This window comes from Chaetura pelagica, unplaced genomic scaffold (assembly GCF_000747805.2).
Source record: "Chaetura pelagica isolate M959 unplaced genomic scaffold, ChaPel_1.0 scaffold1094, whole genome shotgun sequence".
Taxonomy (NCBI): domain Eukaryota; kingdom Metazoa; phylum Chordata; class Aves; order Apodiformes; family Apodidae; genus Chaetura; species Chaetura pelagica.
Genome location: NW_009953108.1, coordinates 117,266 through 141,341, shown reverse-complemented (window position 1 = coordinate 141,341; position 24,076 = coordinate 117,266). Strand labels below are relative to the sequence as shown.

At 51.2% G+C, this 24,076-nt stretch overlaps 1 protein-coding gene across 1 annotated transcript; it reads right to left on the bottom strand.

Moving 5' to 3' along the window:
* Positions 1-4,134: 4,134 nt before the first annotated feature.
* On the bottom strand, positions 4,135-23,389 carry LOC104388426 (isobutyryl-CoA dehydrogenase, mitochondrial-like). Its single transcript, XM_009997290.1, has 15 exons — positions 23,374-23,389; positions 22,854-23,056; positions 19,305-19,537; positions 18,612-18,711; positions 16,921-17,038; positions 15,962-16,104; positions 15,711-15,860; positions 15,068-15,162; positions 14,699-14,798; positions 13,545-13,685; positions 12,706-12,798; positions 12,215-12,322; positions 5,184-5,355; positions 4,871-4,937; positions 4,135-4,261 (listed from the first exon to the last, which is right to left on the bottom strand). Exons 1-15 carry the CDS (start codon positions 23,387-23,389, stop codon positions 4,135-4,137), a joined length of 1,866 nt encoding a protein of 621 aa, XP_009995592.1.
* Between the last annotated feature and the right edge of the window lie 687 nt (positions 23,390-24,076).

The window sequence follows — 24,076 nt, the reverse complement described above, 5'->3', positions numbered from 1 at the left end:
GCAGGAACAACCTTTGATCACAGAGACTGAAGCCAACCTCCCAGTCCTTTCTTTTCCACTATGTGTCTTTGCAAGGAACAACAAACTGTTGCTCCTAAACTGAGAAGAAACAAACATCTTAAGCTTGGCTTGCCTGGAGCAAGAGTCCCAGGGAGGGGGAATTGACCCAAACCTCATGCACCACCAGGGCTCAGCAGCACCATCCCAGTTCTCGGGCTGGGAGCTGTGTAAGAGTCTCCTCTGCCTCGGTCTTGTTCCCCTTTACTGACCATCATCTTTCAAAGTGTGGATCCCAAGGTGTTAGCCCAGAGGCAGGAGTGGCTCAGGCTGCCAGGGAATTCCCCCCAGCTCCCCGTGACCCTTGGGAAGGGAACTGAGCCTGGAGCAAGTGCTGGGGGAGCAAAGAGCTGGGGTCTCATTTGCACATTTTCTGCCGTATCCTCAATGCTGGATGGTGGGGCTGTGGCTCTTTGGGAACAAACCCAACTTGCTCAGGTTCAGTATCTTTTAAGCTTTTCCCAAAGGATGGAAAACTCAACTGCTGTTTGTCCTGCAGAAGTCTCCTGCACAGGGGTGTGAGTATTCTCCCTTCCCTAGGTCTGCTCACTCACTCCAGCCCCTCAGCCACACACACTCCCCTCACTCGAGCTCCTGCTCTTGTCAGTTCCTTCTTTTCTTACGTATTTGAAGTTGAGGGGGGATTTGCCCTGAATCCTCAGGGCCTGAAGAGCTCCTTGAGCAACTGTGGGTTACCTGGACAGGCCTGTTCTCACCACCAGACATGGTGCCCAGTTGCTTTATGATCTGATGGTATTTATTTCATCAAACAAAAGAGCAGATTCTGGGCCGAGCTGTGGTCACAGCTGGGGGTTGTATTTACAGCTTCAGGAATAAGAAGGAAAAGCAAATAGAATGTTTTGCCCTGTTAAGAACATGCAGAGGAGCAGCAGGGTTTGATTTTATGTAGCTCCTTTTCACTCGAGTTACTTTGAAGTGTTTTTTCAGTAACTCATCATCTGCAGCAGCGGATGGAGACGTTCCCTGCATCCCAGAGCTCCCAGCCCTGGACACTGCCCTGCTGGGATGTTCTCCAAGCTGAGCAGAACCCCGTGGGCCTCCTGAGCTCCTATCAAAGGGAGTGAGGAAATTTCCACCTCCACTTGGGGTGAGGCTGTTCCTGGACAGGAGGGCAACGCATCAGGGGTGTCAGTGGCAGGGCAGCTCTGTGGGAGCAGCACAGGGTGACCTTGTGTGGCAGCTCATGTCCCACTGGTCAGTTCTCCCTAATGAACTTCCTTTAATCTTTTTACTGAGCAGCACAAGAGCCTGGAGGAGAGCAAGGGCCCCTCAGAGCAGGGCTCCTCTGGCAGCTGCTGCTTTCTTACCTGCTGTAAAACAGCTCCTGCCTCCAAGGTGATTTGTGTTTCTCAGTAGGAGCCTCATAAATGGCATGAGTGGCTGAGGAGCAGGACAGGCTCTGGGAAGGGAAGGTCCCTCTGCTCCCAGGCAGGACACCAGCCAGCCCAGCCATTCCTTCCCACCAGACATGGCACCAGCACTGCAGCCTGGTGGCACTGGAGGTGTTGGGCAGTACTGATCCCACAGGCTGGGCAGCAGGTCCCTAATCATAGCTTAATTGTACCCTGAGGTGTGGTGGCAGCCACCTGAAGGATGGAAAACCAGCAGGGGAGAAGGTGTCAGGAACCTGCCACCCTGGAAGGGCTGTTGGTGTGGGATGGGAGAGGCTTAGAGCAGTTGGGAGGCTGCAAGGGGCAGTGGGCATGTCAGGGAAGCTGAGCGGGCCCCAGAGCTTGTTTAGCAGCTGGGGGTGGGCAGGAATTTTGTGGTCAGTCTGTGGTTGTCCCTGGGATAGATCCTGAATTATTCAGTCAGCAGGAGGTTTTGAGAAAACTGCCCAGAGTCGGTGTCCCCAGACAGCTCCTCCCTTTGCTCAGGTGCCTCCTCCAGGTCAGGTTCCACATCCCTTAGATTCTATTGCTTGGAACTGGCTTGTGAGCTCCATGGAATTACCTTTCTTGGTTAAAAACCAGCAGTTTAGAGTCTTTTTTTTTTTGAGTGAAGTGAGGAAGGTGAGGCAGCCCCCCCTGGTGCAGCCTGAGCCGCCAGCTCAGCGCTTGTGCCAGGATTTGGTTTTGTCCTCTGAGGGCAGAGCAGCAGCTCAGCACCACCCCGGGCAGCTTGCTGCTGGAGAGCAGTGCAGGGTGAAGTTTCCTTTTTTAACAGTTCTGCTCTTTTTTGGCAAAGAGGAAATCCCCCAGCACCAGGGCAAGGACACAGAAAGAGAAAGAACCTTTTCCTACAGCCGTGTCTGTAGGTCCCACTCCCCCTGCACCAGAGGATTTGGGATTTAAGGTTACCTTATTCTTCAGACTTCCAGATTTTTGAAATGCTGCTAAAGTTTTATTCTACTATTTAACAGTTTTTTAAGGCAATTTCCCCCAGTTCTGTTACGATTTTTACCTTGCAGTGGCAACAGGTGATGCATTTGATTGTACTTTTTTGTTCTCTTTTTTTGGTGGAATTTGTATTAAGATGACATCTGGAGTCTTGATTAATTACTTCAAGAATATTAAGTGTTTTAAAACATGCAAACCTATGAGAGCAGAGAGCTGTTCAGCAGCACTATCAAGTGTTAGACCTTGCTTACTTGTTTGTAACAGCATTTATTCTGCTGTAGCCTCAGAGTGAATATTTAGATCTTAATAAATTGGTCATTTTCCTACACGGTGACAATTTTACAGTCCCTCGTGTTTTCTGTATTGATGCATCTGCAGGGCTCCCAGTTCCTGGAGCTCATTTTTAGGCAAATTCTAACTCATATATTAGGAAAAGGTAATTCCAGTGTTCAAAAACACCATGTAAAATCAATAGGAAGAGGTGCTGTGACATCCCTGAGAGCTGGGGAGGGACTTTGGACAAGGGCTTGTAGTGAGAGGACAAGGGGGAATGGATTAAAACTGGAAGAGGGAGATTGAGGTTGGATATTAGAAGGAAATTCTTTGCTGTGAGGGTGGTGAGAGCCTGGCCCAGGTTGCCCAGGGAAGCTGTGGCTGCCCCATCCCTGGCAGTGTTGAAGGGCAGGTTGGATGGGGCCTGGAGCAGCCTGGTCTGGTGGGAGGTGTCCCTGCCCATGCAGGGGGTTGAGACCTGATGATGTTTAAGGTCCCTTCCCACCCAAACCATTCCATGAGTCTCTGATCTTAGAAGTGCAGCAGGTTGAGGTTTTTCTCATCCTGGGTGACTGTGGAGCTCAGTCAGCAGCTTTAGCAGGGCTGAGGTGCCCAACAAGACTTGTGAAGGTAGAGCCTCCACACTGGGTTAATTTAAAGTAAAAACAAAGCTTGTTTGAGACAAAACAGGAGGTTTAACCTAAATATAAGAAAATACTTCTTTCCTCTGAGGGTAAGAGCTCTGGGACAGGCTGTCCAGGGAGGTTGTGGAGAATGTCCTGGAGACATTCCAGACCTGCCTGGCAGTGTTCCTTTGGGATCTGCTCTAGGGGATCCTGCTCTAGCAGGAGGCTGGACTAGATGATCTCCAGAGGTCCCTTCTAACCCCCCCACTCTGTAATTCTGTAAAAGGAAGCATCAAAAGCACGAGCCAGACTAAGCAGCACCTGGGACTCCCTCATGTAACAGCAGCCTTGGTGAGGAACATGGAAATCTATGTTAAAAAGTCTTTGTTTTACCTAGTGGGTTGCCAGGATCAGCTGCTGGGCTGGGGGGGTCACTGCCCAACCCCACAGCTTGTGATGTGAGGGGACCTGCAGCCACAGGGGGCAGAAGAGGCTGCCCTGGCAGAACATCCCACCACAGGGGGGTGCCAGGGTGGGAGAGCATGTGTAGCACTGCAAAGCAGGGTGGTGAACAGGAAAGATGGTGAGTTTTCTGTATTTAATCAGCTTCAAGTCATTTTTCAGTTTGCTTTTGGTGGCTTTTCTTTCAAAGGAACCCCAGTTGGGTCTCCAAGAGCTGCCACTTCGAGTCGCTACCTGGACTCTTTGCCCAAAACATGACAAGAACATTTCAGCACCTCAGTCTGAAGCATGTGAGGATGAGAGGATGATGCTGGCTTGCTGCCCACCTTCTGCTGGACCCCCTGGGCTGGGGTGGGTCACAGCCTGCCAGGGGGGACAGGGCTGCCCTCGTACACCAGCCCCTGGTCCAGCAGCGCTGCCTCCGCCTCGTAGCTGCCGCTCCGCGACTCCGCGGCCACGGGGCACAGCTCCTGGTTGCACCACCTGGACAGGGAGTGCAGAGAGTTTGTCTGAGCCCCCCAGTGATGGTTTCAATTTGGGGTCTACCCTGTTGGGATCCTTCTCATGGCTGCTGGAACCAAGATTTCCTAAGGTAAGGAAAAGCTGTGATGGGGCCTACAGGAGAGGTGGGGAGGGACTTTGGACAAGGGTTGTAGCAAGAGAACAAGGGGTGATGGATTAAAACTGGAAGAGGGGAGATGGAGGTTGGACATGAGGAGGAAATTCTTTGCTGTGAGGGTGGAAAGACCCTGGCCCAGGTTGCCCAGGGAAGCTGTGGCTGTCCCATCCCTGGCAGTGTTGAAAGGCAGGTTGGATGGGGCTTGGAGCAGCCTGGGCTGGTGGGAGGTGTCCCTGCCCATGCAGGGGGGTGGATCTAGATGATCTTTGAGGTCCCTTCCCACCCAAACGAGTCTGGGATCCTGTGATTCTGTGTTGACAGCAACCACCCTCAGTGCTGTTCGTCCCCATCTATGATGACAGGAAGTTGGGTCTCACCATGAGGGGGGAGGGGTCAGATTGCTCAGGGGGGCAGAGCAAAGATGCACTACATGAGGAACCATCTGAGCAGGGTTGAGGAGGTTTTTTTCTCACCTCTGAGCAGCAGAGACATCTGCGGAGGAAGCATCAGGCCGAGCTGCATGTTCTATTAAAAGGGCTCCTGTAGAAGAGAGGGAGACATCAGTTATTCCCAGGCTCCAGCTAAAACAACAAGGGCTCATGAGAAGGGGGGTGGTTACTTTTCTAGAGCCTTTGCCAGGCTGAGCTGTCTCAGTTTGAAGAAGGTGGGGATGGAGTTTTCTTCCAAACTCGCCCCTTTACCCAGGAGCAGGGAAACTGGCTGTTCTAGGACTGATTCCCAGCCCTCTCCTGGTTTGAAATCCATCATTTCTGCCTTGCCCATCACCTGCATAGATCCTTGCTAGGCTGTAGGAGAAGTCTCTTGCTGCCAGCTCCATGGTCACTGCCTGCCTGGAACCAGCTGCTTGCAGGAACCGTGTGAGGCCGCTCAGGGCATCCTGCGTTTGCTTCACAGCACGATCCAGTTTCCCAGTGCCCGAAGCCAGCTCCAGCTTTTTCTGCACATAAAACAGTCACAGGAAGAATTCACAGGGTATTTATGGGGCTGGTGAGGTGCTGAGCACCCCCAGCAGCTACCAGCAGGAAGGTGACATCAGGGTGGTTGCAACTGGTGCTGCCGTAGGTGGAGCAGCTGGGGCAGGAAAGGGGACGTTGCCAAAAGGAAATTTGCAGCCTTGGCTTGAGGACAGAGAATTCCTGAGAGCCAGAGCCCCAGCATCACAGAGTTGTCATGGTTGGAAAAGACCTTTAAGATCACTGAGTCCAACTGTCCACCCAGGGAAAAGAAAACAAACAACAACCCCCCCACACACACACAAACCCAGAACCACCCACATCACAAAACCCCCACCCACTAGAGCACGTCCTGAAATGCCAACTCTACATGTTTCTTGAACACCTCCAGGGATGGTGACTCCACCACCTCCCTGGGCAGCTCATTCCAGGCCCTGACCACTCTTTTGGTGAAGAATTTCTTCCTAATACCCAGTCCAACCCTCCCCTGGCACAACCTGAGGCCATGTCCTCTGGTCCTGTCATTCACTTGGGAGAACAGACCAACCCCCACCTCCTTACAACCTTCTCTTGGGCAATTGTAGAGGGTGATGGAGTCTCCCCTCAGCCTCCTCTTCTCCAAACTAACAATGCCAGCCCCCTCAGCCTCTCCTCACTTGTTCTCCAGACCCTTCTCCAGCTTGGCTGCTCCTCTCTGGACATCCTCCAGCCCCTCAATGTCTTTCTTGTCATGAGCCCATTGTGTGGCTGTTTCTGTGTTGGCCTTCCAGCTGCATGTGGGCACCAGGTCACATCTTCAGTCCTCAGATTTCATACCTGTAGCAGGTTTTAATCCTATGTGACCTCTCCCATCTTTATATTTTCACCTCATTCAGACCGTAGGGCTGTGTCTGGGCAGGAAAATGCTGATTTCAAGGAGCTTTTCTCTGCAAGTCATGCCAGTGGGACAGGTCTCTCTTCTAGTGGACATCAGGCCTTTAGCTGTGTCCAAAAGCAACACCTGGAAGCTCCCTCAGCTGAGCTAAGCTGCTATTTCTCCAGCATCCAAAATACCTTGTGGAAACACAAGTGCTACTCTGCTGAGAGTGTCTAGAAGAGTTGCTCTTGTGACAGCCCATGCCTGTGGCTGCCTGGATGTGCCCACCAGAGGCTGGGCTGTCTCCTGCCTTGTCCCTGTTGTTCCCTCTTAGGAAGGCTGGAAGGGGAAGAGCAGCCAGGCTGGGTGACAGCTCAGTCCCCCCAAGTCACACAAGCAGAGAAGGAGCCAGTCCTCACCCACACAGCTGCCACCAACCTCAGACCTTGCATCTCCTCCTGCAGCACTTGAGCCTCCCCAGGGCCTGCTGGTGCTGTGGGTGGCCCAGGAGCCAGATCTGTGCCATGGGAACAGCTTGAAAACTATGAATGTAAGAACTAGTTCCCTTTTCAGAGCAAGTGTTTAGATTATTACATCTATAATGCTGTATTTCTAATAGCTCTTCAGCAATCTGAAAGGTCATCATGCAAACAGAGATTTCAGAATAAGTTTAGTCTGTGTGTTTCCAAATGTAATTCACTCAAAATCCAAATGGTCTGAATATCAATTGTTTCTATGAAAAAAAACCAACAACGACCAAATTGCAGGGGTTTATACTTATCCCTCAATCTATAGGGTAACATCATAGGGAGGTGGTAGAGGCCCCATCCCTGGAAACATTCCAGGTCAGGTTGGAACAACCTGAGCAACCTGATCTAGTTGAAGATGTCCCTGCTCACTGCAGGGGTTTGGACTAGATGACCTTTGAAGGTCCCTTCCATCCCTGGTTCTGTGCTCCAGACCTGTCCCTCTGCAGCAGAGCTAAAGGATCAACCTTGGGCAGGATCACAACAAGGAACCGTTACACGTTTAAGTAGCAGAGAAGGGGGCAGGAGATACTTTCTGTTAATTAGTCTCATTTGCAGGCTACTGATGAAGCTGAAGCCTGTAAGTATCTGCTGTTCAGAACTAATTTTTTATGTTTTTGAGGCTTTCAGTGCTTAAGATGCAGTACGTGCCAGTACTGAGAATGTAGCTTCTTTGCAGTGTGGGACTCTGGGCTGCACAGGCTGGACCAGGTTTGTTCTCTGCAGAAGGTCTGGGCATGACACCTCCAGCCTAGACACCTCCAGCATCACCACCACCCTGTGTTTTCTGACTATCACCACAAGAAAAGCACAGTCCTCAATGGATGCTGCTCTGAGCTCCAGGACACAAGCACTCCCAGCATCTGCTGTACAAATACAAAAACACCACCGTGGAAGTGGCTGGGTCAAGTGCCAAGATAAAGTCCAAGGAACCCTCCAAGCCCACAGAATGCTAATAAGGTGTTTTAAAAGTAGCCTGGAGCTTGTTGCTAACAAGGATCAAAGACCTCAGAGGCACCACCAGTGTGTTGCCAGCAGCTTGGGTGGAAGCCAGTGTCACACAGGCCCAGCACAGAGGGGATGAGCAGCTCCATCCTGCCCTGCTTCGCTGCTCGGGGCTGGAAGACCCAGGCACAACTGGCCAGGAAAATAAAACATCATTTTCACCTTAGGGGGAAAAAAAGACATTGTGTTCCCGTTGCTCTCCACTCATGTACACTTTTTTTTCAGCTTACACTCACTGCTTCCTTAAGCAAGAGCACTGGGTCAGATCAAGCTGGGTTTTTTCCCACCCTCCCCAGCCTCTGAGGCTGGAGAGCTGCTCCAGGGATGGTGCTCCAGGCAGAAGCAGCTCTTGTTTCCTTTCCTGGTTTAGGTTGAACATTAGGAAGAGATTCTTCCCCCAGAGGGTGGTGGAGCACTAGAATGGGCTCCCCAGGGAAGCAGGGATGGCACAGAACCTGACAATATTCAAGAAACACTTGGACAACACCCTCAGGGACAGGGTGTGAACTTTGGGGTTGTCCTGTTCTGGGGCAGGAGCTGGACTGGGTGATCCAGGCTGCCCAAGGAGGTGGTTGAGCCACCAGCCCTGGAGACATCTAAGAAGACAGATGTGGTGCCAGTGGTGGATCCTGCAGAGTTAGGGTAGTGGTTGAACTCAATGATCTTAAAGGTCTTTTTCAACCAGAGTGATCCTGTGACACCTCTGATTCCTTTGGCTTTTCAGATGCCACTTGTTTGTTTGCTCCCATGAGCTACTGAACAAGACAGTCAGGGTATCTTTTACTTGAAGAATAATGATCCAGAGCAGGGCTAGAAGCACGTGTCACAGTCCTGCTTCAAGCAAACAGGTAGTGTTGCCCCTCAATAACCTGGATTTATTTCCTGCTGTGTTAAAATTGTGGTCATGGTCTGGGAAGGGCCTGAAAACACCGTCAGGGGGCTCAGACTGCACAGCTGCTTCCCAGCTGGGTCTCAGCCCTGTGCAGGGAGGCTCTACGCACTGGGCTGTTGATTCCAGGCTCTGCAGGACTGGCAGTCAGAAACTGCACTGACAAGTCACCAATTTAACCTTAAGTGACTAAGATGCAGCAATCAAAAATACCCCCAGTGCTATTTTAGAGTCACTTGAGTGAGTCCTTAAGTACCCCCAGTGCTCTGGCTTGACATCAAAGCTAATCATCCTTTAGTATGACATGAAACAACACCTGGAACTCCCACCATAGCTGAGCTGGAAACCAGGACTGTCCCTCACACTTGCCCTCTCCCTCTGTGTTGTCCTGAGACTTTGCAGACTATTTACCTCTGGACAGGGTAGTTTGTGTTATCAAGACCCCTAAAAGCTTCTGATCAAGCTGGGTTTTTCCCCCCCCCCCCCAGCCTCTGAGGCTGGAGAGCTGCTCCAGGGATGGTGCTCCAGGCAGAAGCAGCTCTTGTTTCCTTTCCTGGTTTAGGTTGAACATTAGGAAGAGATTCTTCCCCCAGAGGGTGGTGGAGCACTAGAATGGGCTCCCCAGGGAAGCAGGGATGGCACAGAACCTGACAATATTCAAGAAACACTTGGACAACACCCTCAGGGACAGGGTGTGAACTTTGGGGTTGTCCTGTTCTGGGGCAGGAGCTGGACTGGGTGATCCAGGCTGCCCAAGGAGGTGGTTGAGCCACCAGCCCTGGAGACATCTAAGAAGACAGATGTGGTGCCAGTGGTGGATCCTGCAGAGTTAGGGTAGTGGTTGAACTCAATGATCTTAAAGGTCTTTTTCAACCAGAGTGATCCTGTGACACCTCTGATTCCTTTGGCTTTTCAGATGCCACTTGTTTGTTTGCTCCCATGAGCTACTGAACAAGACAGTCAGGGTATCTTTTACTTGAAGAATAATGATCCAGAGCAGGGCTAGAAGCACGTGTCACAGTCCTGCTTCAAGCAAACAGGTAGTGTTGCCCCTCAATAACCTGGATTTATTTCCTGCTGTGTTAAAATTGTGGTCATGGTCTGGGAAGGGCCTGAAAACACCGTCAGGGGGCTCAGACTGCACAGCTGCTTCCCAGCTGGGTCTCAGCCCTGTGCAGGGAGGCTCTAGGCACTGGGCTGTTGATTCCAGGCTCTGCAGGACTGGCAGTCAGAAACTGCACTGACAAGTCACCAATTTAACCTTAAGTGACTAAGATGCAGCAATCAAAAATACCCCCAGTGCTATTTTAGAGTCACTTGAGTGAGTCCTTAAGTACCCCCAGTGCTCTGGCTTGACATCAAAGCTAATCATCCTTTAGTATGACATGAAACAACACCTGGAACTCCCACCATAGCTGAGCTGGAAACCAGGACTGTCCCTCACACTTGCCCTCTCCCTCTGTGTTGTCCTGAGACTTTGCAGACTATTTACCTCTGGACAGGGTAGTTTGTGTTATCAAGACCCCTAAAAGCTTCTCATAATCACCTTGTGCAAGGATGAGGAAGTTCACTGTCTTTCATCACAGAACCATAGAATGGTTTGGGTGGGAACGCACCTTAAACATCTTCTAGATCAAAGCCCCTGCATGGGCAGGGACACCTCCCACCAGCCCAGGCTGCTCCAAGCCCCATCCAACCTGCCCTTCAACACCCCCAGGGATGGGGCAGCCACAACTTCCCTGGGCAACCTGGGCCAGGGTCTCACCACTCTCACAGCAAAGAATTTTCTCCTCATGTCCAACCTAAATCTCCCCTTGCCCAGTTTAAAGCCATTCCCCCTCATCCCATCCCTCCCTGCCTTTGTCCAAAGTTCCTTCCCAGCTTTTCTGGAACCCCCTCAGGCACTGGAAGGTGCTCTAAGGTCTCCCTGGAGCCTTCTCTTCTCCAGGCTCAACACCCCAACTCTCCCAGCCTGTTCTTGTAGGAGAGGTGCTCCAGCCCTTGGAGCATCTTTGTGGCCCCTCTCTGGCCCCTCTCCATCTCCTTCTTATGTTAGGACACTGGGTTCCTGCTCCTATACCACAGCCCCATCAGGGCTGGGTGTCCCACCATCTGCAGAGGCAACTGCCACAGGGTAAAAATAAAAATAGGTGGGGTTGGAGGAGAAAAGTGACCCTGAAAAGTGACTTCAGAGAAGCAAGTGCTGTGCTGCTGTACTAACAAAATGCTGTGTTCTCCAAAGCAGCCTCTCACTGGGCACAAATCCTGTCAACCACAAACCTTGAGGGACAAACATAAAATCAATTGTATGAGTTTTGTATGGCTCAATAGAAAGGAAATGGATTGGAGCAGTAAAAAGCCTAAAAAAAAAAGGGCTAAGTGATTTCCTCACAAGATGGGAATGGGAAGGATGTTTCAAAAGGAGCCAGACTCCCAGAGGCCAAAAGAATTTGGACACCTGGAGCTCCAGAAAGAGGTTGTTTATCTTTTTATCAAGAGCTGGACCAGTTGGCTTTTTAATTAGCAGGTGTGCTCAGTCCTGCTCAGCAGCAGGTGGGGGTTTCTTGTTTGGTGGTAAAATTTTTGGAGGTATTTTCCCTTTATCCAAAGTTGTCTCAAAGGATGGCAAGAAGACACTCATTTCTGGAGGCCAGAGAGGGCTTGAAATGCAAGAGAAGTTGCCACCTGCAGCCCCTGGTGAGGAGTCAGGCCCTTGCTGGTGTGTTTCTGAAAGACCTATCCCATTGTCAGTGTGGCAGGGAGTGCAGGAACCCAGATCTTTCCCTTCTTGGGGGCTCTGGATGAGAAAGCAAAGGCTGCACAGGATCAAATCCAGCACTTCAGCCCAGGGTTCCCTCAGTGTGTCTGGGCTGATGAAATCTGGGTTGCTCTATCTGGATGAATGATCTAATAATCTAATACCCTCTGATATGCTGATGGTGCCTGCCAGGCTGGTTCCTGTCTCCCTGTACAGGCCTGTACAGCTGATGCTCATTTACCTTCAAGAAACTCTCAGCTGCTTTGAATTGTCAATGACTGCCTGTCCTCTGAGCACCTTTAGAAACACCTTTACCTGCAGGTAAAGCCAAAGAAAGGCAAATCTAAAAAATTCCTTTGGCTCTTTCCATCTTTTCAGTGGGAATAAAAATAGAAAGGCTTAATACAGTAGGGAGCCTTGGTGAAGGTTTAACATTCAACAGTCTTGTGGTGCTTTTCCACTAAAGAAATGAAACCACCAAATGGCTGTGGACTTGGGAAGGTGACTCTGGCATAAAAACACACTTGGTGCTTGTCATGAGGAGCTCTGATGATGCAGAACTCACTGCTGAGATCAAGTATCTGCATTTCTTTGCAGCACACAAGCATCCCCAAATGTGCACTGCCTGTGTTTTGCTTTTCCAAGTGCTGTTTCAAGAGCAGAATTTTAAGACACCTTCTGAATACCTGTCTGAAGCTTTTGGTTTGGTCAAATCCCCTGCCAGGCCCAGTTAGGAGCAGAAACACCAAATGAAGGCTCTGCCAGGGTGGGCAGATCAGGCTGACTGGAGCTTTTGATGTGGACTCACCTGCACTGTGGAGGAGAACACAGCCACCACTTGCCCCTGACTCTTGGTGAGGGATCTCAGGACATCAAGTGACAGGATGTTTGTTGTTCCCTCCCATATGGACAGCACCTGTGGGGTGGAGGAGACTGTGGAAGAGCAGGAAGGAGCCTTTTGGAGTGACTGCAGTAGAAGAAAGGGGAATGAGAGGCAACAAAGACATGGAGCAGAGCTAAGGGATAGCAAAGAAATCTCCAGGGGTGTCTTGCCTCACCACAAGCAGAAATGAGCAGTGGTGCTGGGAGCTCCAAAACTGAGCTAGGAAGTGACCCCAGCACCAGGGACAAGTCATGTCCCCTCCATGGGCTCAGCTGGAAGGCAACCAGGAAAGAGCTGCTAGGCCTGGAGCAAGTCTGGGGAGGATTTGTTCTCCCTGGAGCACGTCTTCAAGCAGGCAACCAGAGAGCAGTGTGCAGGGACCAGGTGACACACAGGAGCTTCTGCTGCTTTCTTACCAGAGTATCACGGACCAGGCCTGGCAAGCCTGTATCCTCCATGTAACCTTGTCCTCCAAAACTCTCCATTGCCTCAACAACAACAGCAGAAGCCTGGAAAATGCAGAGAGCTGACATCATCCACATTGCACAAGGGGAAAGAGCAGCCAGAAACCTCTAACATCACTCAGCAGTTCCTGCTGGGATGGGGAACTGATCCCACTGATTTACTGAGGCAGGCTGCTCATTACATGCAGGAGGAATTCAGGGAATGAAGAGTGAGTAGCCCTGAGAGAGGATCTGCAGTCAGAAGCAGTCAGAAGATCCAGGGAGAGTCTGTCTCAATGCAGTCCTCTCTAGGTAAGGATAAACCTTGGTTTATGGCACACGGGAGTATGTGTCTCTAGTCCAGGAGAGTCTTTACCTTTGACCTGTCTATGGTGTGTCAGCTTCTGTGTATTGAAGCTGAGGGCAGTTAGAAGAGGCATAGCCCTCTGGAGATTAATGCTAAGCTATTAACACCTTTTATTTATTCATAACTAGGGGAAAGAGGCTCCTTGTGGCTCTGATCTCAGGGCAGCCCCTGCAGCATTCCTCTGCAGCATGTGGAGCACTTCCCAGAGAGCACTGGGAAGCACAGTCTGTTCTGCTCAGGTGGTTTATCTTGAGAGCAAAGGGACAACTCCTCTGCCCACAAAGTCCAGCCTGGGTGCAGGACAATAATTTCTGCAGACCCAGCAACTCCAGGTCACTGCCCATGTCCCCTGCTATTGTGGGCCATGTAACTCCCTCCTCTTTGGAGCTCTGTGCTTGCTAACATGCCACACAGCCCCACCCTAATCAACCTGGTTGTTCCATACCTGCTTCCCTGTGTAGAGTTTGGCTACTGGTACCAGCAGTCTCAAGAGGAGCTGGTGTTCCTCACTTGCCATGTTGGTTTCCACCAGTCCAAGCAGACGAACGATCTCCATGAGCAGAAGAAATGCCCCTCGTGTCTGCACCTGCAAGCAGAGCAAGGGGGGAGCTTCACTGGGGGGGGGTCTGTGACTGTGGCTGATTCCAGCCCAGCCTGCTGAGGTGCCAGGAGACAATCTCAAAGGGATACACAATTCTGGGATGTGGGCACAAGGTCTTGGAAAGGGATTTAAAAATACTGCTTGAAAAATGTGCATGAACCTACTGCTGGCCAAGGGCACGTGTTGGTGTTAACACCACTTAGGAAAAAAAAGTAGCACCTGGATGGGCAAGAGGAGGAGAACTGTGTGCCTGCTTCTGGAAGTTTCAGTAGGGGGGGGAAGCCTCCTGTGTCCCGTGGATTTAATAAGCTGCTACAGCTCAGTGCTGTGGCAAAGCTGTGAGACATTCTGCAGTGAGGGAAGGGCACATGAGGGGTTCCTCCCAAAGCCCAGAGCCACAGCCAGTCCAAGCTGCCCTCTCTTCCCTGGTCTTTCACTGCCTTAGGTGACAGTCACATCTAGAGGCTGCACGACCTCAGTGATAAGCACTGTGTGGGCATTCAGGGAAGACAAATTTCTCAGAAGGTAAAGTGCATGGAGATTACTTGGGAATTCTTCAAGCCTGCTGGGAACAGCCCATCTCCTGGTCCATGGGCTACCAGGGAAGTTGGATGAGTCTGTCTCAGGCTTGGACAAGAGTTTGTTAACTGCAGTTTAGGAGGCTGTGGTGTCATGCTTGGACTCTGATGCTAATGACCAACTTCAGAGGTCACAGGATATCACTGGAGGTGCATCCAGGAACTCTGGCACTTCTCTCAGGATAGCTTCAAGTAATTGCTACTTAGGATATCCTGAAGTCCAGCAGAGGAGACAGGTCTACCATCAGATCAAGTCCCACTAGAATGTGGCAGTTCCACTGCTGCAAACACCTCACTGTAGCAGAACAGCCCCCTGCAGGTGAGTGCTGCACACAGAGGGGCTGGCAGTGCTCATTAGCAGCTGAGGGGCTCTGCCCCCTGTGCTCCCCTGCAGGCTCAGCCTGGCTCCAAAAGCCTCACCTCCATCCGGGCGATGGTCTGCATGTGCAGGGGATGGTCCTTGAGGAGCTTCCCAAAGGCAACCCGCCTCCGGGCGTACTCCCTGCTCAGACTGATCATCCTGGAGAGAATCCAGCCAGGGAAAGCAGTTAGAGCAGCAACCTTCCACTTGTGAGCTTTCCTTTCTAGCCGCCCCCACTGGCAGAACCCTGCTGAGCTGCAGCACAAGCAGCCTGGGCCACCCACCCGCAGCCCAGCCTCCTCCTGCACTGCTGGCTCCCAGCCCTCTGCCTGCAAAGGCAGTGGGTGTCACTCAGCTGCAGTGCTGAGCACTGCAAAGTCCCTGATTAGCTGCTCCTTCAGCTCTGGGGGGATCCATGCTGCCTTCACCTTCTCATGGCAGATACTGCAGCAATGACGTTGTGGATCCGAGAGATGTTCAGCATGTTGGAGATGGAGGCCACACCACGACCCTCTGCAGAGATCTGAAAGCATCAAGGAACAAAGGCTGAGGGAATCTCCTTTCACACAGCCTGGGAAAAGGATGTGTATCCAAGGGACACTTGTGTGAACAGACAAATACCAGCTGTCCATGCCACCTCTGTCTGTCCTCAGGCACCACCAAAGATCTGCTTGCTTTACAACAGAGCTCTTTCCTTTTAGCCAAGTCTGTGGCACGACCAGAGAGGTGACTTTGGAGACCATGTCAGCATGATCAGTTCTGGTGCCTGTCAGTTCTGGTTCCTACCTGCATCTACACAGGACTGTCCCCAGTTGGGTCAATGCAGCTGGGTTAGGGAAATGCCCAGCCTAACATGACTTTTTTGTTTTTCTTCCCTCCCATTTTTTTCTGAGCCCTTCTCAGCTTTGCCACACACACAGCCCTGCTGCTGAAGTGTTCTGTGGAGTGAACAACCAGCCACTGAGGTGGAAGAGAGGAACTTCCCCAGTTGGTATCACTGCCAAGCCCTCCATGAGCAGTTTCCAGTGCCAGGCCAGCCCAGCCCCACGAGGAAGGTGGACTCTCACCTACCAGCTCTGCTTGAGCCCCATCCAGCCACAGCTCTGCTGTTGCCATCTGCCGTGTGCCCAACTTGTCCTTCAGCCTTTGCACCTGGATCCTGTTCAGCTTCCCCTCCTCATCCCGGACCTTCAGGAAGAACAGGGACAGGCCACTGGAACCCTGGGGCCGTGGAAAGGTGTGCAAAGAGGGTTTCATTACAGTGAGACAAGGAAGAAAAAAGAACGTCCCTGCTCCTTCCCAAGTTCCACCATCACACAGACCTGTTTTACTTGTCCTTCAGCATCTGCTACCCTGGCCAAGGTTAATGTCACATCAGAATCAGCAGCTGATGTGAACCATTTAAAGCCAAAGAGATGATATGAGCCATCTGGCTGCTTCCTGGCCACTGTCTCAGTTCCATTAGCTGCAGGGGAAGAGGAGAAGATCAGTTTGGCTTTCTGGGAACTTCTGTATCAATCAAGACTGATTTTTGGCTTAAGCAGCAGCTCTTCTAAATCACCTCTTGCTATCAAGATGGAGTATGGATTAGCTGCTAATCTCTCTCACTGACCCTGGGCAAGCAACAGGCAGAGTTAAGCATCAGGAGGGAGATGCCTCCCAGCCATGGCTGCAGAGGGACAGCTGGTGGTGGCAGGGCTTTGGGAGCAGAAGGCTCCATGGTGCATAACCCAGAGCCTCCATTGCTTTAGGAGCTACCATGGCCAAGAACAACAAAAGGTGCTACAGAATCCAGAGTCCTGCAGTGGACATCTTTCACTCCACAGCTGATCCCTTCACTTCTTCCACTGGAAACCAACTGCAGTTTCATCAGATGCAGGTGTCTCCCCTTCCACATTTGGCTCCCAGCAGAGTTCCGAGGTCTCCTGGCCCACTGTGCTGTTACTAACATTAGCCAGGGAATAAAAGCTGAAGGTCAAGAATGTTCTCTCAGTCCCAGCTGGGATGGGTCTGATTGTCTTGCTGAAGTTTTAGACTGTAGAGGTAGACATTGGTGTGTGCTCTCTGCAAGAACACAGCTCAGTGTGCATGGCACACATCACTGGACAGAAGCTCTTGCTGGTTAAAAAGCAGAGCTATGCAGAGGATCTGGATGACTTCTGCTGAAGTTTCGTCAACCAGCTACCTGGCTTTATAAATTCTCCACACCCTTCATTTTCTCAGTTCTTACTAACACACCCAGCTGCTGCTGCTGCAGCTGCTTCCCCCTCAGAGCACGTACCAACATCAGAGCCTCCCCTGCGCTCCGTCATCCACTGCCCAGAGGTCCAGAACTTCTTGGGGTCACGGGATGTCAGGTGCTCAAAAGCATTTTTCAGAGATCCAGGAACACCTAGAGACTGTTCTGGGAAAGGAAAAAGAAACTCAGAAGATCATAACACAGAAGATGAAATTAGACAGTTGCTTTCTTCAGTGCTCGTGTGCCCTGGGCTCAGGAGGGATGGTCTGAAAGCAGAATCAGAGTCACGGAACTGTCAGGGTTGGAGGGACCTCTAGAGATCTCCTGCTCCAACTCCCCGCTAGAGCAGGATTGCCCAGAGCACATCCCAGAGCTCTGCATCCAGGAGGGCTTGGAATGTCTCCAGAGAAGGGGACTCCACAACCCCCCTGGGCAGCCTGTCCCAGGGCTCTGTCACCCTCACAGGAAAGAAGTTTTTCTCATATTTCAATGGCACTTCCCATCTTCCAGCTTGTTCTGGAGCAGGGCACCCCATGTCCTGCCCCCTGTGCAGCTGGATATGCTGCTGGGAGCCTGTGACACTGCCCAGCCCCTGCATGGCTGTGGCAGCGCTATGGGAACCTGTGTCATGAAGGGGGGTGCTGATCATCCCACCCTCCCTCAGATTTCTGCACTGCTGGACATCTGGACTTGCAAAGGAGCACGTGTGCCAGGGTATCAGCATAGGTTCATGTAGGCTGGATATCACCAGCACCCCAAGAGCTGCAGGAAAGGGGTGACTACCTGTGCTGTTTCTTTTTATTGAAGTAAAATATTCAGGGCTAGCTACTTTAAGGACTAGCTCTGCTCTGTACCCCACAGAGCAAGTGCACGGTGCAAAGGGGATTGCCAAGATGCAGAGTCAAACCTTCACACTGGGCAAGTCTTGCTTGCTTGGTTAATTTACATCAGGTATGGATCTGGCCCGGGACATTTATAGATTAGGGCCAAGGAGATGATGGGAGGGCTGGAGCAGCTCTGCTCTGGAGACAGGCTGGGAGAGTTGGGGTGTTCAGTCTGGAGAAGAGAAGGCTCCAGGGAGATGTTAGAGCACCTTCCAATGCCTGAAGGGGTTCCAGGAAAGCTGGGGAGGGAGGAGGGAATGGCTTTTAACTGGACAAGGGGAGATTAAGATGAGATTTCAGGAAGAAATTCCTCAGTATGAGGGAGCCAAGACACTGGCCTAAGTTGCCCAGGGAAGCTGTGGCTGCCCCATCCCTGGCAGTGTTGAAGGGCAGGTTGGATGGGGCTTGGAGCAACCTGGTCTGGTGGGAGGTGTCCCTGCCCATGCAGGGGGTTGGATCTAGATGATCTTTGAGGTCCCTTCAAACCCAAACCATTCTGTGACTCTATGATTTAACTGCCACTCCACACAGGGGAGAGGAAAACAAACTACCTTGTAGTAAAAATATATGGGACGTGGTTCCAACTACCTGCAGTGCCACAGATTCCTGTGCAGCAAAGCCTTATTGTACAGAATGTTGGAGGTAAATATAAAAGCTAACCTGGGCATGAAGACTTTGTAATTAAAGGAGAAAGGCAGTGGGAGATGGAGCTGAGTCACAAAGCAAGGATGGGCCGTGGCCAGAGCCAGACGGCAGATCAGCTCTCCTCTGTCCTTGGCCAGTGCTCCCATCTCCAGCCAGCACTTCCAGGATGTGGGCTGTGCCCTCAGAGACCTGCTGAGCTCATACCTCAATGACTTTGGCTGCCCCATCAGTCATGGCCAGTGGACAGCTGAAACCTCCAGAGCAGCTTGAAAATAAGTAGAGTTTGACAGCCTGATGCAGACGGCTAGAGGGAAGAGTGGAAACAGACAGGTTACACAGCAGCTCAACAGCAGGAGGATAAAACATCGTGACTAGGAAGAGCAGAACAAAATATAGCCAAAACAGGGCAGAATTAGACTACTCATTTCTGAGAGGGGAAAAACTGTTTCAGCCAGGAGGAGAGAAGAGAAGCAGTGGAGTTTCTCAGTCCCAGAGGAACTGCCAGTGCAAGGCTGTGGTGGAAGGCATTGCTGGCCAGCTGGTGCACAGTAAGTGCAGGTTTTAAAAACAAGGCTTATGAGTCTATCTCCAGAGGCTGGAGTACCTGCAAGCAAAACCCCAGACCTTTAGCTTTGTTACAGCTAATGCATGTAAAGCTGGAGCAGAGCAAGGGACTGCCAGGCCCCAGAATCAGGCAGGTGACATGAAAGAATATTATGATCAACTATAGGCCATTAGTTACAGCTTATCACTGCTGATGTGGAACATTCCAGCTTTTATCCATGTATCATCTGTTCCCTCTTACACAACAAGAAGTTCAGTTCTATAACATGCTGAACACACCCTGCTAAGAGTAACCAGGAAGGCACCAAGTGACTCCAGTTCTCCCCCAGTTACCTCCAGTTGGAATATCGTCTCTCGTAGGCCTCAGCAATCAGCCCCTCTTCTGCTGCAATCTCCTTCATCCTCCTCCAGGCTGGGCAGGTGAGGATGTGATCCACCCTCTCCCCCCAGGCATTGTACTGCCGAAACACAGGGGGGTTCAACTCGCATTCCCAGCCTAGAGGTTGGATCTTGGTTAGCAGACGGTTCCCAAATCTCTCCAGATCCTGATGCACCTCCTGCAGTACCTGTGAAGCAAACAGAAGAGCCCTTCAGCAGCCTGCTGGAAGGCAAGGAGCCTCAGGCCTGGCTGGAAAGGCAGAAAAGTGACCATATTGTCCTGTGGTGCCAGCACTCCCTTGCCACTTGGCCCTTCCATGCATTCTGTCATGCAGCAGGACAGCCTGTCTCAGCCTCTGCTGGCACAGCTGGGCTCAGCTCTCACTTCTTTTATTCCTCCAAAAAGAATTTTTTTTCCAGTTGCTTTTGGCAGCATCTCTGGATTTTCCAAAAGACAGAAGAGCTTTTGTATCAGGGCTGAGAATGACACAGATGCACATGAGCAGGGGGGTTGGACGAGACGCTCTCCAGAGGACCTTCCAACCTCAGCCACTCCATAATTTACTGCTGCAGAAGAATGCCAAGGGAAGAGCTGCCAGAAACAGAAGGACTTCATCTGTGCAGGAAAACTGCCACCACTGGGCTCAGTAGTCACCTGCTGATCAGATTAAAAAAGGAGGGAGGGAGCAATAATTTGAGCTTCAGCCTGGCACCCAAGGTGTCTAGATTCCAATTTCCACCCTGCATCCAGCTTCCTGAACACTCCTGGGTAAGGATTCATGTGCTTGGCTGACTTGGATGGGAAAGTCTGTCCATAGGTAATGGAGGTTCAACTAGCATCTGCAGAGGAGCAGATGCATTCCAACCCTAAGGATACCTATTTTCAGCTGACAGGAATTACCCTCTGCAAGTGCTCCTCACTGCCTGTGGCCAATGTCTGGTGAAGTCGCCTAGACTGAATTAACCTGACTTAGAGATGATTAAAATTAGGCCAGATGGACCCAACCTCTAGCTCTGTTGGATCCTCGTTAGCATAAAAATATCCAGGGCTGTAATTAAGATCACAGAAGCACCTGCTCTTCCATCAGTGGTGTTCTCCACCCCCACAAGAGATGCCTGTTTCCTCCTCAAAATTACACTTGTGGAGATGAATGCCATGGTTGCTGTGCCCCAAATAGTGCCACTATAAAACACATTAATGTGCTGTTGATGAAATAGAAGCACTGCTTCTTCCTTCCCCTAAGCCCCCCTGTATTGACTTTTCATTAAACTACACCCTGCTCAGCCTGGGTGATGAGGATGAAACACATGCTGTCAGTCTGGAAGTCTCCATCCTCAGAGCAGCCAGTTCTCCTTCAGGTGAGCAATGAAATCCTCAGCATTAAAAACCACAGAACAAGCCCCAACCATGCACGAGAGCCCTGCCACCTGCTGCAGCTCATGCTGCCCTCCTGTTTGCTGCTGCTGAAGCTCAGCTGGGATGGGTTATGCCTCCCGTGCTTATCATATCTTGACAACAACGTGAAGGTTGTTTTAGAGGCAGAAGTTTCCAAGGTTCATGGACTTTGCTGATCCCTGAAACAGAAGAACTTCTGAACTGTTTATCTAGTGGTACCTTGTGGGCAGAATATGAGTCTACCAAACAGGTCAGAGCGCTACAGCCAACTCAAACTACAACAGTCCCTTCACCTCAGACACATTTTCTGAACCCAGGCCCTGCTGCCCAGCTGTAAGCTCATGCCCTGACCACATGTAGCCTCACCAACCACCCTGATGCCCAAGGGAAAGGCTTTATTTCCAAGCTAAAGAACAAAATAAGAGCTCCCACATGCAGTGCGCCTGCTGGGCGGTCTCATTCCCCCTCATCTGTCCTTTCACATCCCAGGGATAAATATATTGGAAATGCACAAAATATTGCACATTAAGAGTGCAGAGAGATGCTCCTTCACATGAAAGGACATATTTTCAGGGGGATCAAGGACCAACAGGTACCTCTCCACAATGGTGCCCAGAAAAAGCAGGTGCTTCTGCATTCTCCAGAAATCACCTTCAAGGAAAGGAATCTTTTGCCCCGTTCCAGGAAAACTTCTGTGTTCACCGGTGAACACAGGTGATCAGCACACCAGGAATCAGCCTCCAGCATGGTGTCTGCTTCACTGGGACACGCAAGACTTCATCTGTTGCTGTCCTCCTGGAGAGAAAGGTGCTGGCAAGGAGAGTCAGCTGCCAGGCTGCAGACAAGGAGACAGCAGCCTAAGCTCTCCCTTTCAGCAGTGAGGCAACACTGCCCCGCTGGGACCAAGCACAGAAACGAAAGGGAGATGCTGCTGATTCTCTGGGAGATTGTGCTGCTGCTTTGTCTCTTTGGGGGGGTGGAGAGCAGCTCTCAGCCTTGGCAAAAGGCATCACTAATTTTTTATTTTATATATATATATATACATATATATATATTAGGGAGATCTGAATCATGCTTCTTCCGCAGGTGCAGATTAGGAGGAAGATCTTCATGGTTGCACAAAGGCATCCTCCTTTCCCCATCTTCTCTTCAGACAAGAGGGCTGCAGTGGTGCTTAGAAAGGCCTCACTCCTGTCTCTCAGGATGGCTGTGACAAAAGCCAGCTCCCAGTGCTGCCACCACACTCTTACAGCCCCATGTCTGCAAGGCCTCACAGAGCTGGAGACCAAGCAGTGGCAGGAAGAGTGTCACTGAAAGCCAGGTTCTGCCCCTCTACTCAGCCCATGGCTTCAGAGGTCATTGCATTGCTTCTGCTGGAGTAAACCACAGGGAGAGGTTACACTGGTCTCTCTGAGACCTGGCCCTTGAAAAGTGGGGAAGAGTTGCAGTCCTTGGGGGGAGAGAGAGGACAGACAGTGAGATGAGCTGCCTCCTCCCAGGGGTTCCTATTGGACTGGACCTCACAGAAGAGAGACCCACAGCTCAGGGTCTTACCCCACCTCCCTACACCCCTGCATCTGTACAGAGCCTTTGCTGTCTGAAAATCAACCCAGAAAAGCCAACCAGCTCTGCTGAGAACGAGCAAATCCCAACAGGCCTTTGCATCCCCTTGAGCACTCAGCTGAGAACAGCCCTGTTCCCTCAGAAAGTCATTTCCTTAAAAGCCCCCTTCCTGGGGTAGACAAGTGTATTTGCATAGCAGAGTTAGGAAGCACCTTCGTTTTTTCCCACTTTTCTGAAATTTCTTACTCTGGATGACCAGACAATAAATAAATGCCCACACTGACAATCCCCAAACAACACTCCTGTTGCAACACTCAGGCCAGTCACGGGAACTGAACATGCCCCTTTCCATTTCTGTTTATGTCCTGGCAGTATTTTTCACCCCTGCCCTGATTCAAAGAAGAAAAGTTTTAAAGAACGGGGGTAAGTTCCCCCAAGTTAAACACATGAAAGCACAGAAGGGCTGAGAGCAAAGTTCAGTTCACAGTCTTAAATAGTGAGCTAGCTAGTGTCTACACCCAGAAACACAAACATACACACCAGACCTTGGGAGGAAGGTGAGTTTTCAAGTAACTCCGAAGCAAAGCGTCTTCCAAATACTGGTTCCCAGTCACAGGCTGCTCTTGGAAGAGGGTCTCGGTTTCTCTCCTGACAAAGGGCATTTCCAGATCTTCCAATACTTGCTTCTCCCGTGTGCCAACCTGCTGCCCTTGCCCCGCAGTGGTGCTGACTCCCTTAGGACTCGGCACTTGGACAAGAGGCAGAAAGCGACCTGCCTGCCAGGCACTGGATCTCCACCAACGCAGGCGACAGGTAAACATGGTCCTGCAAAGCCCTGGGTGTGTCCCACCGACAGCTCTCACCACCAGACCCTTCCTCAGTTGACAGCAACACCCATCTTGTTTTGTTCTAATGTTGTGAAGTTATTCTTTGACGTGTCTTCTCTCCTCCCTCGAGGAGGAGGAGCTTTGCAACAGCTGTTGTGGACTGGGATAGGGGCCAAAAGGTCTCTGAAAGAGATCAGCAAAAACACAACTACTTAGAAAACATTTTGTCCTTCCCTACTGGCTAAGCAAACCATCGTGACCAGCCAGCCAGCCATTTCCAGAGCGGGGGTAACTGGAGGAGATGTGTGTTCTCACCAGCATCCCCCTGAATTGCTTGGGATGACACCAGGGTTGGGGGGAGGGGGTTGGCAAAAAAACCCACAACATTTCCTCATCTGAGGCATCACAAAAGGCTTGGAAATGGGAAAAAAAATGGTTTGGGCAGGTTGTTCTGTAAATAAGGTACTGGTGAAATAGAGAATCCCTCCTCCTCGCCTGGGTTGTGACACAAGCTCCAGAATAACTTGCTTATAAAGTCCCTGATGCCCTTCAGTTAGGATGATATTAAAAATTTCCCTTTCCCTAGGGAAGCACCAGAATATTTTAAGAAGGCGTCTTCTGACTTTGAGTGATTTGAAAGCTGCATCTCATTCGAGGTGACACGCTGCCAATAAAAACAGCATTCCACTTCAGAGGGGCCCGAGGCAGGTGTGACACAGCAGCACTGCCCCCAGGCCACGGCCCGGCAGCTGCTTCTGCCCTGGAGACGCCTGGTTCTTCCTGAACTCCATGGAAGCACCTGGCAGGGCCTGGGGACGGTCACGGACACATCCCCCTGGACACGGACACACGGCCGGGGCTGGGCAGGGCTGTGGGCACGGCTGCCCTCACACCGGCCCTGTCAAACGCCCTTCGGCCTGGTTCTGCCGCCGGTTTTCCAG